Source organism: Zophobas morio, unplaced genomic scaffold (genome assembly GCF_036711695.1).
Source record: "Zophobas morio isolate AGI-343-1 ecotype UQ-CSIRO unplaced genomic scaffold, CSIRO_AGI_Zmor_V1 ptg000046l, whole genome shotgun sequence".
NCBI classification, from domain to species: Eukaryota; Metazoa; Arthropoda; class Insecta; order Coleoptera; family Tenebrionidae; genus Zophobas; species Zophobas morio.
This window is the reverse complement of record NW_026972151.1, coordinates 4,062,474-4,076,384: the sequence shown is the minus strand read 5'-3', so window position 1 is coordinate 4,076,384 and position 13,911 is coordinate 4,062,474. Positions and strand designations below refer to the sequence as shown.

At 31.7% G+C, this 13,911-nt stretch overlaps 2 protein-coding genes across 2 annotated transcripts; both read right to left on the bottom strand.

Annotated features, from left to right (window-relative positions):
• Window positions 1-2,497: 2,497 nt before the first annotated feature.
• On the bottom strand, window positions 2,498-3,893 carry LOC135142298 (protein takeout-like). Its single transcript, XM_064073983.1, has 4 exons — window positions 3,811-3,893; window positions 3,521-3,761; window positions 3,338-3,471; window positions 2,498-3,288 (listed from the first exon to the last, which is right to left on the bottom strand). Exons 1-4 carry the CDS (start codon window positions 3,863-3,865, stop codon window positions 2,990-2,992), a joined length of 729 nt encoding a protein of 242 aa, XP_063930053.1. The 5' UTR covers window positions 3,866-3,893; the 3' UTR covers window positions 2,498-2,989.
• A 4,028-nt stretch (window positions 3,894-7,921) lies between these two features.
• LOC135142380 (protein takeout-like) lies at window positions 7,922-8,927 on the bottom strand. The gene is made up of 4 exons (XM_064074077.1): window positions 8,849-8,927; window positions 8,550-8,790; window positions 8,367-8,500; window positions 7,922-8,318 (listed from the first exon to the last, which is right to left on the bottom strand). Exons 1-4 carry the CDS (start codon window positions 8,904-8,906, stop codon window positions 8,020-8,022), a joined length of 732 nt encoding a protein of 243 aa, XP_063930147.1. The 5' UTR covers window positions 8,907-8,927; the 3' UTR covers window positions 7,922-8,019.
• Between the last annotated feature and the right edge of the window lie 4,984 nt (window positions 8,928-13,911).

Here is a 13,911-nt window from a genome sequence, read left to right as displayed (position 1 = left end):
TTCTTGACGCTCTAACAAAAGCTTTTGCAATATATACATATTTACAATACACGTAAACCTTTCTCAAACCCTGTAAAAGATCCGTTGCAATTTACAAGGTATTAAAATAAGTATTATATATCCGTCCAGTGGAATTTATATTCGCTTATTCTGTATCAAAATGTGTTAAAATTTAAAGGTTGTTAAAAATATGATTTTTTAAATAACTGTAATCTAGTTAAGAACAATAAACACTTGTTTTTATGTTGAGTACTTATTATAATGAAGCTAGTTCCTATAATATAATAGGTAAAATAAGAAACGAGATAAATAGAAACAATCTCTTAAAAAAAAATAACCAAAATGACAATTTATTAATAAAAAATCTTATGTAACAAGGTGTTTACGCTCGTATTTTTTAATTTTTAAAGTGCAACTACAAACTTCGTCACTTATCTATATTCAAATTGTTTTTAATTCGATATTTACACCTTACCTGGTTGCTAAATTTATTGCAACTTAAAATTCAGAATACAAAATATTTAGTTTTAATAAAAGAAAATAGTTCCCGATGAATTTTACCTTGCGATCAATTGACGCTGCGATAAATTTACGTACGATCTATTGTCGCTGCGATCAATTTACGTGCAATCAATTGTCGCTGCGATCAATTGTCGCCGCGATCAATTGTCGCGTGCGACCAATTGTGCTGCGACGAGTTGCTTGCGATCAATTGTCGCGCGATCAATTGTTTGCGACCAGTTGTCGTAGAATCGGTTTAAATATATCTTATAGTGTCCGTACTTGTGCAAATTGCACAATCCCTTGCAATTTATTGTTATTATAGTTATTATTCACCATACTAACAGATAAACCATTTATAAGAATGGGGAAGAATTACAAATAAAGAGAGAAAATCTAATTCAATATTATAAACGCAAACTTTTAATTTGGCGGATCCTGCTGTCGAACAGGTCAAATTGATTTCTGTATAAATTACAGTTACGGCACATAGTGACAGTAGGTGAAAACATATATATGTACGTTTATTTTTGAAAATTCAACGTAAAAACATTCTGGACACGTAGACGACAGATAGACGAGAGGCAGGGTCATGAAACGTCGAAAAAATATAAAAGTAGCAAGTCGCTCGGTAAACTTACTTGGTCAATTTTACTATGTTGACAAGTATAAAGACACATCTATGTGCTTAAAAAAACTGCCGCATGTTATACGCTCTACCTCGTCTTCGCAAAGCAGTCAGCCATTACCAAACTGCGTTTCAGGTGGACGCGAGTCTCGCTATGAAATTTACGATTTAAAATCTATTAAGCGAAACGGCATGAGATAAAACTGTCAGCTTTTACCAGAAACCGTGTGTCAATAAAATTGAAACACTTAATTACACAACAATTTATCAAGGATTTTAAAACATAAGAATATTGTTAAATAATAATTCATCGTCGTGGATCGAAGGTGACCCCATATCATATACAAAGCACGTACAAAATAAACACAACATGCACATATTGAATGCGACCAAAATCAAATTAAGATGGTGACGGAAAACGCTTACCGCACTTCGAGACCAAATGTTCAAATTCAACCTCTAAGAAATTATTAAACCTGAAAGAAAATATTACAATCCTCTTTTTACTTCCCGAGCGTAAGCGAACGAACTATTGTAACGAGTCCGTCGGCTGACTCTCTACTTTTATGTTTTCTCGACCTTTCATGACCCCTAGAGTACGAAGAATTAGATCTTCCGTTTCCGTCTGTTTGTCCGTCTGTCCGTCATGTCCAGTTCACAATATTTCAGATTAGAAAATCGCTAATTGAATGGTCTTACACTAATTACACTCGTTGGGGGGGACCGTGGCGTCGAATGCAGTTTATTTTTATTTAAACGATTGCTCTTTCGTGACATCATAAACTAAATTAAACGTAACCTAATTTTAACACATGTTTTCATTGTACTCAGTAAATAAGAAGTTAGTTCTCTTTTAGCGTTCTACCTTTGTTTACTTACAAAGTTTCCTAGAACTATTTTATCAGGTTACGTTAGAAATTTTTCAATAATTCAGTCTTTCACCATATGATCGTTTAAACACCCTATAGAAATGTTGTTTTAAAAGTAAGTTTGATTTTATCGTATGTTACTAAGTATTTATTCGTCAGTCACAATTACAGGAACCATAAAATAATTATATATATTTTAGAAATTCTTTAATATACATATTTCTGCTAAATGATAAAAAAATTAATATTTATTCTTTCAGGAATATCTTATCTAATTTTTAGGAGATTCCAGAAACAATGCAACGTTATCATTAGGCGTTTCATTGTTCATATTAATGTTAAAAGTCGTAGTTTTATAAGCAATTAAAACAACAAAATAAGCTAAAATCTTCTTCAATATTAAAATCCAAACGCAAATAAATCACTTTTATCATCAAGGGTGCAAAGACAAGGAACTGGTCAATTTCGTGTAAAACGGAAAATAACTTTCTATTAGAACTAAGTAGACACAGTTTTAATTGGTTTTCATACAATTACCGTAATATAAAAATTTAAATTAAACTTATCAAAAACAATCATTAAAAAATTACAATATTTTCCCTCAAGGGAATGAAATTTTGACCATCACAGCACGTGCTCTCAACACTAACTTGAAGTGACTGATTTATGTTAAACATGTATTATAGGTTGGTGTTGACCCTTGAAACAAATGCGCATTTTTAAAACTACACATTTGGTAAGGAACTGATGACTTGTTGCGTACGGTACTTTAACTAAAAAAATTAAACGAACACACTTGTGTAGTACTATGAATAAACACCAACACCAGGCTTTTATTTTCTATTACTTTGCTTTGGACAGGGAATGTTATACAAACATATTATCCTAAACATAAGTCAGTTTTTTATCATTTTGGGAAATTATATATGTGCGATTTTCATGCGTTCATATACAACGTCAACCCTTACATACATTCTAATCTATTAAACGATTAATCAAAGGCTTCCTCTAACGAGAGTTTCGAAAAGAAATTATTAAACAAGTTAACAGTAATTTTCTGAACGACTTGGGTGTAACCGTCTTCAATATCTTTATATACAGCTTGCCAGTTGTCATTCATAACCTGATTTATATTATCACCCAAAGTTTTATCACCGTCGAACAGGTTGTCGTGCTGAAATTGAATCAAACCTGGAATCATCTTCAGTGGCGCGGAAACCACCTTAATATACGTTTTTCCGTTTTTCTTCTTTTCCTCATAGTGCGCAGTCATATTAGCTTTTAGATTTCCTAAATCCAGTAGTGAAGGAAAATGTTTCATTTGTGATGATTTACTTACTGAATATTACCTGTCCAGGCCCTTCACCATAAATTGGAAGAAGAAAAACTTTACCATTAAATTTATACATTCCAGTCATCTTTATTTCTGGAAAAATTCCTTCAAGGTATATAGTTTTCGCTCCAAAATCAAACCTGAAAATTCGTTGCTTAATTTCGTTACCAGAAATTGCATCGCACTTACGCGAAATCTATAACTTCTACTCTACTCAAGCCGTAGATCTTAACATTTGTGAAGTTTTGGTCCATCTGGATAGTCTTAGATCCAGCACTGATGCTCAGTTCTATTATGAAATAAGGATCCATATTGGGAGCATTTAATTCAGGAAACGGTTTAGTGAACTGTGGGGCGGCGTGAACTGCAGCTTCAAACACACATTTTTTCCAGTCTGGGTCGCTTCGGTTACATTTTAGAAAATTTTGAGCTGAAAAAGGCGAAGAAATCAAAATTTTAGGACACAAAATCTAACTTACGAAGTTTGATGCTTGCACCGAAAATGAACAAAACAGATAAAATTAGTAACTGCATCGTAGTGAGGAAGGGAATCAACTGAAGGTGCATTCATTTATTTATTTATAAGAAGGCAGTTTGGGAAATTTTTTATGTTGCAGCCAAGGTTAACTTGCTATTTTACATTCATAGAAAATTATTAAAAAAACACTTCTAGAGTCATGGTTCATTGAACTTTTTTAAACGATAGCGTCTACATAACATCTAGACTTAATTCTGCAAAGCTGGTATAAGCTCATTTTGACATATTCTTAGACTTTTGAAATTTTTTTATTCAGTCACTAATCATTTATTGATCCGTTAATACATTTTTACCATGACGTCATTTACTTTCTAGTGGGAATAATAAATAAATTTTAATCCATGTATTATTATGTAATAATTAAATTAAAGTATGTAATAATAACCCGCATACGTATAATTTCAAATATGGACACTTAATGAAACCACACATAGAGGACTAGGATTAGGGTTTACCATGATCAAAATAACCATACAAACGTATATGCAAAATTTCAAAACAATCGGTTTTCTGGTTAAAAGGTAAAATTTTTCCATAGAAATCTACATGTTTACACTTAATTAAAAATTTAAAAAAAAAGTTGTGGAACAAGTTAATTGCTAAAAAAATGTCAGCAGTAGCACCGGTAAGTTTTCAGCAAGAAAAACAGGTTTAGATGAAGAATTAGTTTAAAAAAAAGCTCTGGAACATAATTATTGTCGAAAAATTGGGAGAGTTTTCTATAAAATTTGAGTTTTATTATTGGCTCCCCATGCCAAGTTCTACGCATTTTTCGGGTAAGCAGCTTTAAGTAACGAAGCTTTCAATACTTTTGGTGAGTTCTACGCAAACAAATAATGTCGCATGCTCCAAATAACCGAGACCATAAAAAATTTCGATTTAAGGAATATTTTTAGTGGTCCTAGTTATTACATATTCATATATTCGGTGGATTAGTTTTTTTTTAAACATCTTCTCAATGGTAAACAAGGCTAATTCTCGATCGAGTTCAACTCCGCAGCTGACTCAGTCGAATGTGCGGAACTTGCGACCCTCTATGCCGTTTTCCTTGAAAATTACAAATTCCGAAATTTGCCGTTGTCTGTTGCTGCTTTTCTAAAGCATTTCACTTATATTTTTATAGATTACATAATAACTTATTGCAGGAAAAATTACCGCAACTGCTACAGAAAAACGGCCGTTTCTAATAACAATAATAATATTAATAATGTGTGTATTGCTATAGCTCAATATAATTCATCTTTTTTTTTTATTTAGCTTTCGTGCCTACCAAATAATTTCTCTCTTATCTTTGCCATAATGCTTCTTAGAAAAAGTCTTCTTTTCTCAATAATGTAAAAATTATGCACTATGTCTCTGAAAGCTTCTTCAATCACAGAGTTACTGTACAGCGCAAGTCGTTTTTTTGGTGGAGTGTTAAATGATGCAATTTCTCCTGTTTTTTCAATTTTTTGGATATCTTTTAAAATTACTCGATACAACTTTTCAGACACTCCAGTGGCCGACGAAGTTCGTTTTATATTTTTTTGATAGGAATAGTTATTCCATTACTTGCCTCATTTTTATAGAATTGTAGTACATTGGCAACTATCTGTCTGGCTTGTCTGGGAAGGGGTTTTCCTTACACTCCTACCAATTTCTTGGCATCTTGACTGGATGCTGAGGTGGCTGTAGAAGTAGATGGCATTTTCTATTTAATAAAGTAATTGGGCAAGTTTAAATACTTTTTGTAAACAAATTTCTTACGCTTACCTTTGTGCTTGATTGATGAATAAACTTTAAATTAGAATTGACAGTATAGTAAATCCATTTCATATTATAAAAATGAAATATTTTATCATACCGTATTTTTACCACGGCTATCAGTCTTAATTCATCTTGACCGCCCCTGAATTCTATTCTAACCTGCATCTTTTGTGCAGATGGCGGGACAAATCCCGCCAGCCCGACTAGGAACCGCGTCCTCCGCTTCTGCCAAGTCTTACTGTCTTATTTAACCTCAATTCCATTTATATGTTCAATTCTTATAACTCTGAACTGAACAAGTTGTCAGAGTTTCAAAAAGAGCAATAAGCAACATTTAAATTCGCCATACAATCATGTGAAATTTTAAACAACAAATAATTCTTATTTGAGATTAAGATTGGATATCAGATAATTTGTATGATGGAAACATTCATCAACAAAATATTTACTAAAAAACCAGCAAAGATTTATAAAAACAAAAGATCTGCTGTGAAATAAACTTGTGAAGATAAAATATTACGTGAGGTTAGAAACTGCATAGCATGAAAGTTTACGTTCGATTTAAATTATACAACAAAGAAAATTACTGAAGTTAAAATTGTGAGATAAAGAAATATTGTTATGAGGTGAAAATTGTAAAGATAACAAATTTACATGATTCAAACAAAGAATTTATATGATGTTACATTATGCCATGATCCAAGTGTTGTTCATCCCAAACAAAACATATGATAAATAAACACAAAATGCGGCCTGCGTTGCGAGGAAAAATGCGTCTCGGTGATGTAATTATCCAACGTTGATAACGATGATAACTGTCTAAGGAGAGAAATCTGTAATTCCCCCGTCAGTCCACGAATTATATTATGAATTTTGATGCACTTTTCAACGGTCTTTTTCCACAGTGGGGCAACGTTAGGTTAATTTAACTGTCGTAGATGAACTATGAGCAATCTTGTGTGAAGAATTAAGAAGTGTTATAATGTAACACTTAAGTATTAGCATCCAGAAACGTTATTCGTAACTTTGTTAAACAAAGGGTGTTATCCTGACTGAGTGAATTTCATGAAAGCTCCTAGTAAGTATTTATCTAAACAAATTCCTGATTGTTAAATTGTGTTAAAACTAATGAACGATTAAACTCCTAACCTGAACTGTGATATTACAAACAATGAATCAAACCTACACGTGTTAGCGTCGGTTAAAAATTCACATTTTTTCGCTTCGAAAGCAGCAAGAATTAGCTGCGCGTGTTGGGAAAAACAACCCAAACCAACTAAACTTAAGCTAATTCACCGTGTCTTTTGACCATGCTTTCACACACAGAACCAAACCAACAATAACGCTTTCACCTCTCTACCAAGCCGCCATCTTGTAACAACCCTCTAACTAAAATTTCAAGCAGAACTACACACTACCCAAAAGCGCTAACGTGCACATGGTTGCCTATTTTTAACGATTTTTTTTATTGCATTTTTTTCTCAAATTCAAATTATTCAAATGTGATTTCGCGCCTATGTAAATTTTTTTCAGCGCGAAATTTTAATTCAAATTCCGTCACTACAATATAAAAAATTTAAAATGTTTAACCGCATAAAAAAGCCACCATGGAGTTGACGTGATGAACACGGATTTGGCATTATTAACATTTTTTGTGATAATGAAGCCGATATTTAAGATGAAATGATGTATAATTATGAAATACATCGGCAAGTTTTCGTGCAGACATCTATTAAATAAATAATTAATTTAAAAATGTCAGCTCCATGGATTAAAGATCAGGATATTTTCAAAAGTTTAACACGTCCAAACGCGATACAATTGCCATTATCTCAATTTGCAACATTTTAATAACTACTAATTTGTAAATCAGGGTATTTGGCCAGATATTTTTGCTTACAAGCGGTGAGAGAATACACCCACTCTCAGTTTACGTAGTCCCATTGTAATGCATTGCAAAGAACAGAATAAACCATTTTCACAAAACAATTTTTTTTGCTGTTGTAGGATAGGCTTAATAAATTTTAGAAAGCAAGTTTGTTCAATTACACTAATTCTGCATTGCATTTTTTCATTTTTAAGAATTTAACAAAATGAGTACTCTTTAGAAGTTTAACTTCATTAGCTTCAAGTCAAGAAGTAAAAAGGAGCCAGTTGTTACATGTAATAAACCATATTAATAAATGTATATTTATTTATTAAAATAGAGAGACTAGATTTACTATTTATACAAATGACTAAAAAATACCATCTAAATTCCTAACAGGAAGTACAAGTTTGCTTTAAATTATTTATAAGCGTACAAACTAACCTAACATATTCTAAATGGACTTCATTTTCATTCTAACCGTTGTTTTAAACAAAAATAAGTCTCTTTTCCTAGTTACACAAATTTCACAGATCACTAATCGAAAGCTTCTTCTATTGAAAGCTTCGAAAACACACTGTTAACTAAACTCGTAAAAATCTTTATTACGACTTGGTTAAAGCTCTCCTCGATATCTTCATACAGCGCCTCCCAATTCTCATTCATAACCTGATTTATATTATCCCCCAGTCTTTTATCCCCGTTAAAGAGATTTTCATATTTAAAATGAATTAAACTTGGAGTCAACTTCAGAGTCGCGGAAACCACCTTAATGTGAGTTTTTTCTTTTTTCTTGTATTCCTCATAGAATAGAGTCATATTGGATTTCACATTTTCTAAAAATATCAATTAAATATTATTTAAACTTCTAATATGGGACTCACTGAAAGTTACTTCTCCAGGTCCTTCACCCACGACAGGCAACAAAAGAATTTTACCATCAAATGTGTAGGTTCCGATTAATCGCAGTTCAGGAAAGATTCCTTCAAGGTGTATAGTTTTCTTATCAAAGTCAAATCTGAAAACGATTTGTTTTTTTTCTATTCTGAAAGGCTACAATTACTTACCCAAAAGCTGATGCCTCCACTTTAGTTAGTCCATAAATCATGCAGTTTTTGTAATTTTGGGTCAACCGAAAAGCGTTAGACCCAGCACTTATGGTCACTTCTGGTACCAGGAGGGGTTCTATGCTTGGAATGTTTAATTCTTTAAATGGTCTAGTAAATTGTGGAGTGGCGTGAACGGCAGCTTCAAACACACATTTTTTCCAGTCTGGATCTTTCCGGTTACATTTTATGAAATTTGAAGCTGAAATAAATGATCAAATTTAATATTTTCATAAAGAGAAAACACTTGAAGTTCTTACGAAGTTTAACACTTTCACTAAAAATGAACAAAACGGGTAACAGTAACAAAGACTTCATGGTGATGGGGTATAAAACAACTGAGTGACTGACCTACTTTTATACTGCTGTGTTGTGTCGTGTTTATGTTTGGATAAGAAAATAATTTAGGAACAAGTTTTTAGTATTTTCGTGGTCTAGTGTCAGTAAATTTCCACAATATCAAAACTCATTGCTCATTAGTGTTTATTGCTTTTAATATTGAAACGGCTATGTATCTTTGCCAGTTGTATAACTTCCGTTTTCAATTTTTTACTTAATGGTTTTATTCTGATTTTTTTATACTGTAATTTAAAATGTTTAGTTCCAATATTAATTTCGAATATTTTTATTTTGCATTTTACCGTTGTTATATCGCTCCGCATGATGTCGCGATTTTTTTAAATCTGTGTGATTTTTTAAAAGATGTAATAAAATTATATTTAAAATGCAGTGGAATAAACCCTTAAAAGCAGACAATTTATTATCATTGTGTATGACTTCATAAGGTTTTTATCGTTTGTTTTCAAGATAAAAGGTAGAAGACATTAAAAATTCATTACTGTAAACGTGAAGAATTTGCATAAAATTCCACAGGTATTCTTCATTACTTTGGAAAATTTCCGAAAAATCAAATGTTCACCAAAATTTTAAAACTAAAATCTTTTTCCTATTGCACCATTTTCAAGCCAACGCTTTCTTATTCTAAACTAAACTAAAATTAAAATTTTATTTCAAATATTGAACTAAAATATATTGGTCTAAGGTTATTTAGACAGAATTTCCCACGCTTCGGTATATTCTGCTTTTCCGAAAAATATAAAATTTGATTTTTCGAATTTTATTTTTTATGACAACCACTTTAAATTAAAATAACTATATGTGTATGGTGTTAAATAAAGGTAAGGAAGCATATGTTTCAAGAGATTCTTTCTGTTACAAAATTCATGATGTGATCAAAAAAATAAATTTGGATTAACCATTTAATTTCAAACTTAATTTGTAAAACGGATTCACAAACCACAAGTGTCGCTGTGGTTTATTATATCATATTTAAAGAAGTTAATAATATTTACTACAAACAATTTTAAGGTCATCACGTTGGTGAGGATGATTTTAAATAAATTTTGTTCAGCGTTTTAGCATCTACAAAATATTCCTAAAATTGTTTTGTCAAGAAAACATGAAAGTAGCCGTCCGCCGGATGGACTCTATTACAATACTTCCTTAGCTTACTTACGTTCGAGAAGTGAAAATACAAGTTCTGTTATTTTTATGGTCAAAATTGTGGTAAAAATAATAAGAAATTAGTTATTTATACCTATGTAAATACGCATGTCAAACACCTTTTTCTTTTTTTGTCAGGTTAAATATATTACATAACCAACAGTGTATTTGAACGTGCAACCAGTTTTATCTATAAATAACGTAATTTTTTTTGGAAATAATTAAAATATACATATATATCCACTTTTTTAACTGATGATTTTTTTTTGGAAGTAGGGGACAGTGGATCAAGATTCTTTTTTAACATGGAGTGAAATTATTATTTTATTACTGTTAGTACATGAGGACTGTCAATTTACACAAATTTTTGTTAGTTGTCATACATATGGCAAAACTGGAATAGCATTAAACATCGGAAAAAGAGAGAAAATAAGTCGATAACTCTATAATAATTCATATTATTATCCTGCACTGAAAATACAAAATTACAAAAACCTTCAGCTAGCGCATGACGTCACAGGATATCGAACGACAGAGGATGCGATAAATAGAACTGGATAAAAAAAAACACAGTTTTTATCCTTTACGAGATGTTCGGTTGAGAGCCATTGTATCTCAGCTATTTTTTTTTCTGCGTTATCTGACCATGAAAGAAACTACAAATGTAGAGACTTGCGGTTTTCACCATTGTCCTTAAATATGTTTCTTAGGATTATCGGTTTGGTTATTGGGTCAAGTAAACAAAAAGATTGGCTTGTTTTTATGGACGTTTAGATACCTATATTGGAGTTCAGACAAAAAAATACATAAAATAGTTGATAGTGGATAAGACGGGATCTCTAATAATTTTTTTTCAACTCTTTTATATCATGCTTTCAGATGTTAGTTTATTGACGTTAATTTATCTAGCTTTCTCCAAGAACAAAAGTTGTTTACTTCCCAAGTGTTTTACAATAGGGTTCATCCGGCGAATAGCTATCTGTCTGTCTGTATGTCTGTCTGTCATGTGTCTGTGTTAATTTTTGCGTACTAACTGTGATTTCAATTTTATAAAAAAGTATACGTTTCTACTTGTGGTTTATAAATTCACCTTCGTTTTGTTTATTATTATTAATTTTTTAATATAATAATTTTAATTTAATTCTTCTTGCTTAGGTACATAACACGAAATTCGATAAGGAGTTGTCGGTAGAGTGATTGGCATTTAAATTCTGTAAAATAACATACACCTATACTTGTGGTTTATGAATATTTTTTTTTCACGTTAGACATTCAAACTTTTGGAAAAAAAATTGTATAACAACATTCTACAATTTAAATTTGACACTGCAAAACTAACTGCTCTAAAATTTTCCCAACATTTTGCATGGTAAATCGTTAATTAAAAGGTATCTATTTGTCACCCCCCCAAAAAATTGATGATGTCATATCAAAATTTTGCCAATAAATCATACCTATCTAAAATGTGCAATATTTTATGAGTGTATGCTTAGGTTTATCAGTAGATTAATATTTTTTAGAATTGCTAATACGCAGTGACTCAGTGATGAATGAGGCAATATATTTTATTGGTGAAATCAGCAACGCCTCATCCAATTTTTTCAAAAATTTGGGATTACAGTACTGTTATTATGAGTGTACATATTGATGAGTTCATGATAAAATTTTATGACCTGAAACATACGCATAGCATATTTTGACTTAAGTAGAAAGGTTATCTTAAGATGTAAAATTCGCAAAACCAAATTTTACAATTTTTGGAATATGTGGATATGTTGTAGCGTTCTTTCGAAACGAGGAAAGTGCTATAATCTTAAACCAATTTTTACGTAAGCTAATTGTAATCGAGTCCAACGGACGACTGACTGCTCTTATGTTTTCTCGACATTTCATGACCCCAAGAGTAGGAAAAAATATATCCCTCGTTTCCGTCTGTCTGTCTGCCGTCTGAGGTCTGCCGTTTATGTCAATTTTTGTTAAACAGATAATCGTCGAAACTACCGGACCGATTGTTGTCAAAGTTTATATTATTTTGGGAATATTGTGGGATGACGCCATCTCCAAAATTTACAAATGGTTATTCAAAATTTTTTCGTAGATGTTTTTAAATTTGTATAGGTTATCACAAAACAAACGATGATTTTTGAACTGTACTGCGACCAATTTTTTTCAGAGAGAGTACTTTGCTTTTTAATTTTTTTCCTTTTTATTCAGTATTTTCTACACTTTAGGTTCACAGTTACTGTGTTTTTCAATTTTTTTTAATGGACACCTCTAATTGAAGAATTTTGGTTATTAAAGACTGCTCTGCCTTGAAAGCAAACGATTCTCGATATTTTGGGGTGTCTTTTAAAAACTTGAGAAATCGCAGAAAGCGGGTATCATGTTTTGTTATAGAAAATTGCTTTACAAGAATTTGAAGAAATGAAGAGGTTGAAAAACATAAGAAATTGCAATAATAATATGCACGATGATCAATTAAAAAAAAAGTTATCTTATTGATGAAATTTTGAATTGCTGAGAGATGCCTCTCCTTAGAAAATTATTGATGATGATTTAAAATTTTACATGAATAACTAGTGTTATTTCATATGCCAATTTGTAATTAGTTTATTTTCTCTAATTATTTTCAAATTCAAAAATACTCTCCCTGTTATGTTCTACAGGACTTTTATAAATGATTCTAAGGGCTGTTTCCTCTACCTATTTATAAATAAAACTTATCTTTGAACGAGAAGCCCCACAATGATCGTTCAAGTTGAATTCTAACAAGCATAAAAACTGTTGTTTAGTCATCTTTGTAAACGACTGAAAATTGTTACGAAATAAACCCATACCCCACCCCGGTACAACGCCTATGGGTTTTCTAGTATGTGGGGCGATGATGGGTGACTGATCATCAGTGAAAGCGGCCGGACGGCGTTCCAGAACAAGCCTAGGACTGGTGACGGGGACCTTTCTAGTCAAATCCATTCCAATCGACTCGGAATTATTCTGTACATAATCGCTGTGTGATTTAGTCATGTAAATTTGAATTACTAAGAAATAAATCACCCACGCCGATTTTTAATCACCGATCAACGTAACAAAATAGTTCGTAAAAAGTGAAGTATGTAGATACATCTAATGAGACCAATACATAACACTTAGGGACTACCAGATCTTTTATACTCTACAAATTCAAAGGAGTTCCTTATGTTGAGTATTGAAGTGGAATTGATTAAACTTAGAATATCATTGATTACCTGAATATCACTGTTATACCTTGGATTATCAATATTGGGAACCACTAGTCTTAATGCCAATTTGTCATTGTGGGTTTTTCTCAGACAACACAATTTAGGTGGTACCCCGTTATATCTTATCAATTTTCTATATCATTCTTTAACGTCTTCAAGCTGTTACGGGTCTTAGGCTGTATTCTATTTGTGAGTTCTTTATCTACATTTGTGTAAGTTTCTTTTTCTTGAAGTATTTCTCAAATACATCAGTACTCGTTTTAACAACATATTGACAAAGGAAATGGAAGAACAAACATCTTCACAAAAAAGGTAGAAACAAAATAGAAATATTACTATTACATATTTTTGTTTGACGTCTGTATCTATCTTTACTAAATGCTCTTACATCAAATCCGGTTGCTTTGAGAATCCTCTTCTGGTCGCTATTCCCTTCTTCATTCTCTTTTTCTGTAGCTATGGTCTTCTGTTTGTAGAGTTCTGTAAAGCATTTCACTCACTTCTTTTGCATTTCTTCTACATTTTTGTATAATTCGTCTTTTTTGCCTATCAGTCTTGTTGCTTGTATGTCTTGTTTTTTA